This window comes from Limulus polyphemus, unplaced genomic scaffold (genome assembly GCF_000517525.1).
Source record: "Limulus polyphemus unplaced genomic scaffold, Limulus_polyphemus-2.1.2 Scaffold6315, whole genome shotgun sequence".
In the NCBI taxonomy this organism is placed as follows: Eukaryota; Metazoa; Arthropoda; class Merostomata; order Xiphosura; family Limulidae; genus Limulus; species Limulus polyphemus.
Genome location: NW_013671925.1, coordinates 14,614 through 19,165, shown reverse-complemented (window position 1 = coordinate 19,165; position 4,552 = coordinate 14,614). Strand labels below are relative to the sequence as shown.

General features: G+C 29.7%; 1 protein-coding gene across 1 annotated transcript in view; it reads left to right on the top strand.

The window, feature by feature from the left end:
• Positions 1 to 290: 290 nt before the first annotated feature.
• LOC106473601 (mediator of RNA polymerase II transcription subunit 16-like) overlaps positions 291 to 4,552 on the top strand; it is a gene marked incomplete at its 3' end in the record, with an annotated part of 17,611 nt that continues 13,349 nt past the window's right edge. Inside the window, exons 1-2 of the mRNA XM_013934284.2 lie at positions 291 to 494; positions 2,223 to 2,369. Of these exons, the coding sequence (XP_013789738.2) occupies positions 436 to 494; positions 2,223 to 2,369 (206 nt within the window). The remainder of the gene's footprint in view (positions 495 to 2,222; positions 2,370 to 4,552) is intronic.

The window sequence follows — 4,552 nt, the reverse complement described above, 5'->3', positions numbered from 1 at the left end:
AGGACTTGTATCGCTAAACTTTCTTCGGAAAGAAATTATACGGAAAATTAATTAACGAACAGAGACGTAACAATAGCATTATTTGTATCAAATAATTAAAAAGAACCCGCACAACCATAGAACACATTGGGTTTCGTTTAATCAATTTCTGTATAAGATGCTTGTCACCCAGTCCAATCAATAGAACGCAGCTTGTCTGATATAATTTTTAATTAGTGAGTGGTAAATAGTAACAAAGATTAATCATATGTATATAATCATGTTATTCATCTTCTCTGTTAGAGGGCGGTTAAGTATTTGTGTGCCTATTTTGTGGTTGGGCGATTAAAAACCTAAAGTTTTTAACTAATTCGAAATTGGTTATGTAGCATCAAGACTATTTCATAAAACAGATATGAGTACTTTAATGGAGTATTAGACTTAAACATTCAAAAAATGGACCATATTTATTCCGTATGCAGGAAAATACCCTCATCCTCTTTTTATGGAGAATGGTAGGCCTACCAGTAACACTACAGTAACTAATTTGTTGTCACTGCATAATATATACATTTAACTTTCTCATAAATGTATTAAAGTTATAAATGTTCATTGTTTTGTAGTTTAAGGGACTGCGTTTCTTTTATGTAGTTCCCTAATTATGTTCCCTTTCATCAGTCATCTGTGAATTCGTCTGTATTTAGTTTTAAAGACGAAATAAAGTATATACACAAATCGCCTATTCCAGAACTTGAACTTCAAGTTGAATCGTAACATTGATGAATGAAGAAAAAAAAAAACACTTTTTAGATGAAGATGATAACAAGAAACTGAAGTACATTTTCATCAAAAAGTGATAGCCAGCATACTTTTATGTATTATATCCATTTGTTCAAAAGTAGACACAGTACTCTTAAAAATATGAAATTGGTAATCACTGAAGCAGTATGAACTTAAATAGTGTATATATATGTATTTTGCACAGCAAATATACAGGTATTCAATGTATTTCATATTTTACAAATGATTTTATCATACGATTAATAGCTAGGCAAAACTTGAAATTTACCACTCAATAATTTTGTTTATTTTATTTGAAAACCTAAGGCTTAACTACTGTTGGAATCATGAAGTTATGTGTATCATTGCAACATAGTTACACTTGCAATGTTTCATTAACATGTGAATCTTCTAATAATTACAACAGAGGAAATAATTAATAACTATTGTGATATCTTAGTATATTAAGTAGGATGGGACAAATAGCAGTTTTGGCCAGATTTCAGATATTTAGCTCCTGATACCTGATCAGATTTGAATATTTTCAGATTAGATAGATGGAGCCATACATGTTGAACAGATATGAGCAGTAACTTCATTATAGTATAGTATTGAACTAGTTATTTGTTATTGTTTTTTAAAATTTAATAACGATGTACACTGGAATTAGAGTTCCACTTGAATGATTAGCCATTGCAGACCCTTTAAAGGAATGCAACATATTGCAGTGTGTAACTGTGATTTACATGCCTACTGGAAACTGTTGTTCGGTTTGTGACTGATGTTGCTGTGGCTTGTACTACTATGATCACTTGTGGCAGATAGTAGCAACACAAGTAGTGAGTGTGGTGTCCATGCAAACTATGTAATGACTAATTAAATTATGAATACCAGAGCTCCCACTCTTTAAAACTGGAGAAAATGCCACTATTTTAGAAGCTGGTTGAAAGCACAAGAATGCCAACTGATGTTATATACCTATTATATGTAGCTATGTAGTATTTTGAGATAATTCGTTGTTGAAAATGTTATCTGATTATTCATTTCATTAAAAAGTAAATATCCAATGATGCAGTATTAAAGGGAAAAACTTAAAATCAACCAAGTGCTATTTAATAAATTAGTAACAGTTGGCAACATTTAACAAATCAATTTGTGCTTAATGGTTTTCATGATTTAAAACATTGTTAATTTGTTCCTCATCTGCTTGTGGGTGTTTTACATTAATTTTATCTTTTTGAGGGGCGACTTAGAATTGGTCAAGTAACTTTTGAAACATTGTCATGGGAGTTTTGTGTCCCGAGTCGTTAATACTAAATCATGAAAATAATTATAGTAGAAAACTGACAAGCACAGCAAAATATTAAATAAGTTTTAATATTTTGTACCTTATGTTTTGAAATACGGTAAAACTATACAGAAACTGTTGATTTTTTATTCTTTGTTATTTTATTTTCTTGAAGGGTTTCAGAAGGATCCAACTTGTGCTGTGTTTCAAGTCGTAACACCATAGCATTCACTTCAGTTACTGATCTTTCAGACTCTTTTGGAAAAGTAACTTTGATTCATGTGTATGTAGCAGATTTAAATTTGCCATGGGAAGCTCACAAGTAGGTCACTTTCTATCCTTGTATTTTTATCTAAAACATCTTCTTTCTCAATTATTTACTAAATTTAAGATGAATTTTTTGGAGGTTTTTTTCTTATTTTCTGTTTAATTATTATAATAAATCTCTGTTAAGTAATAAAAAGAAAGTATCAAGCTTACAGGTTTTTTCTCTATATATTAGGTTTGTTAACTTAGTTTTCTTTATACATTTGGCATGTTTTTCCTTTTTTTAAAGATGCTATAAACTTTAGGTTGTTATGGATTTCTTTAAATATTGTTGACATTTCTTGAAATTTTGTGTAGTCTTATTATGATATATACTAAGATTTTTCATTAGAATTTTATTTTAAATAAACTTGTATTTCTTGTTTACTATTAAGCCTTCTTAAATGTAATCTACACTGTATTGTAAAAATTATTGGGATAGCACACCTTAGAAATAATAATGAGCACACTGAATTTACATATAAATCCCATAGTGCTTTTCAATGTTGAATGTATAAAGGTTTTTGATTTGATTGAAAATACCATGAGAAAAAGACTTGCACACTTTCCACTGAGGAAATGTTATTGGGTGCAGTATTGATGATATTAGATAAATACATAATACCATTGAAAGTAATCTAGAATAAAGTTCAGACTCACTGTTACGGAATAACAAGTTTATATGGATACAAGCTTTGAGATTTTCATCTGTTCTCTTTCATTCCAGCTTTTGGACTGAAGAAGACTCATGAAATTTTCAGAACTAGTATCAATATACTGCTATTCCCTGATAATGGATCTCAACTTTATATTGGGATTATGGTTGCCCTGACATTATACTCATGTTACTGTATGTGTAGTGCTGAATGCATGGAAGACCAATGGATATATTAATGTGTTAGATTGGCTCAGCAAAACATAATAGACCATTTATGAAATTTTTAATAGTAAATCATGTTGATATTGAATTCCTCACCAACGACTTGAAATAAGGGATGTAACATTCTATGGTTTTTGTGTAGTTACACTTGTAGCCACAGTAGCAGTTAGGCATATAACATTTAATGGTATTAGTCAAATTTTATAAAAAGGTACTAACACATCCACTTTCTGATATCTTTCATGTTTTCACTATCTAAGCAATATTCTGCATTCAAACAATGGAAAGTGTAAAGTTTATAATAACTTTTATTGAATTTTGTTTGCTTACTTATTACTATTAATTTATACAAACACTGTCAAAAGTCCTATGTGTAAGTGCAAGGCTTTGCTCAATGTATAATATACCTTATATGCTTAGTTTACATTAGAAAAGATTTTTATAATTTAGGATAACTCTCCATTCATGCTTATTACAACAATTTATGTAACAGTAGACAATAATGGATGAATGAGCCTTCTAATAGTATATCCTGCTCACTACATTGGTGTCCAGCTAACTGATCTCTCCACAACTGAGTGCCTGTTGTGACGAGTAAATAATAAATTAAATGCTAATCGTTTGTGTTATATGGCTGGCTCAGTGGCTGGAATTTTTTTTGTGTGATTAGTTTGAGGATAGCTAAAAGTATGAGGATGAGATGTTGTTTTAACCATAAATGATATTTTAAAATAATATCTTGTAAGAAAAAGTTCAATAGAGGTTTTTACAGGATTACATGAAGTTTAATTTTATAAATTCCATGCAAAAAATCTTTTCTGTTCTTGTGATAATATGTTGAGATTAAACTTTACACATTTATAGTGTAAAAGGGGGGTATTTGTATGATAATGGTACACGTTATTTATAAAATATGCTAACGATTCATTTAAACAGAAACTCTAATATCTTTAATTGATTTCCTCTTCCATGTTGACGAAATTTTAATGTGTAATTATTCAAGTGTTTGTACAATGTATATGAGTGTATTCACAAAATAAACCTTGGAACACTGAGGGTAAAAGTATTTCAAAGGATTTAAGTTTCCATACAGTACTGTATTTAGAACCTGAAATTAGACTTCTTAAAGTTAACAAATGAAAGAAGCTAGAAGATAGTCACCTATATAGTTACCGTATTTTTCGGTGTATAAGACGCACTTTTTTACCCCAAAATTTTATGTCGAAATCTGCTTGCGTCCTATACACCAAAGGTATGAATAATGTATATGTATATATACGATATACACAAGCCATGTGTAAATATATTTAAATAGGCAT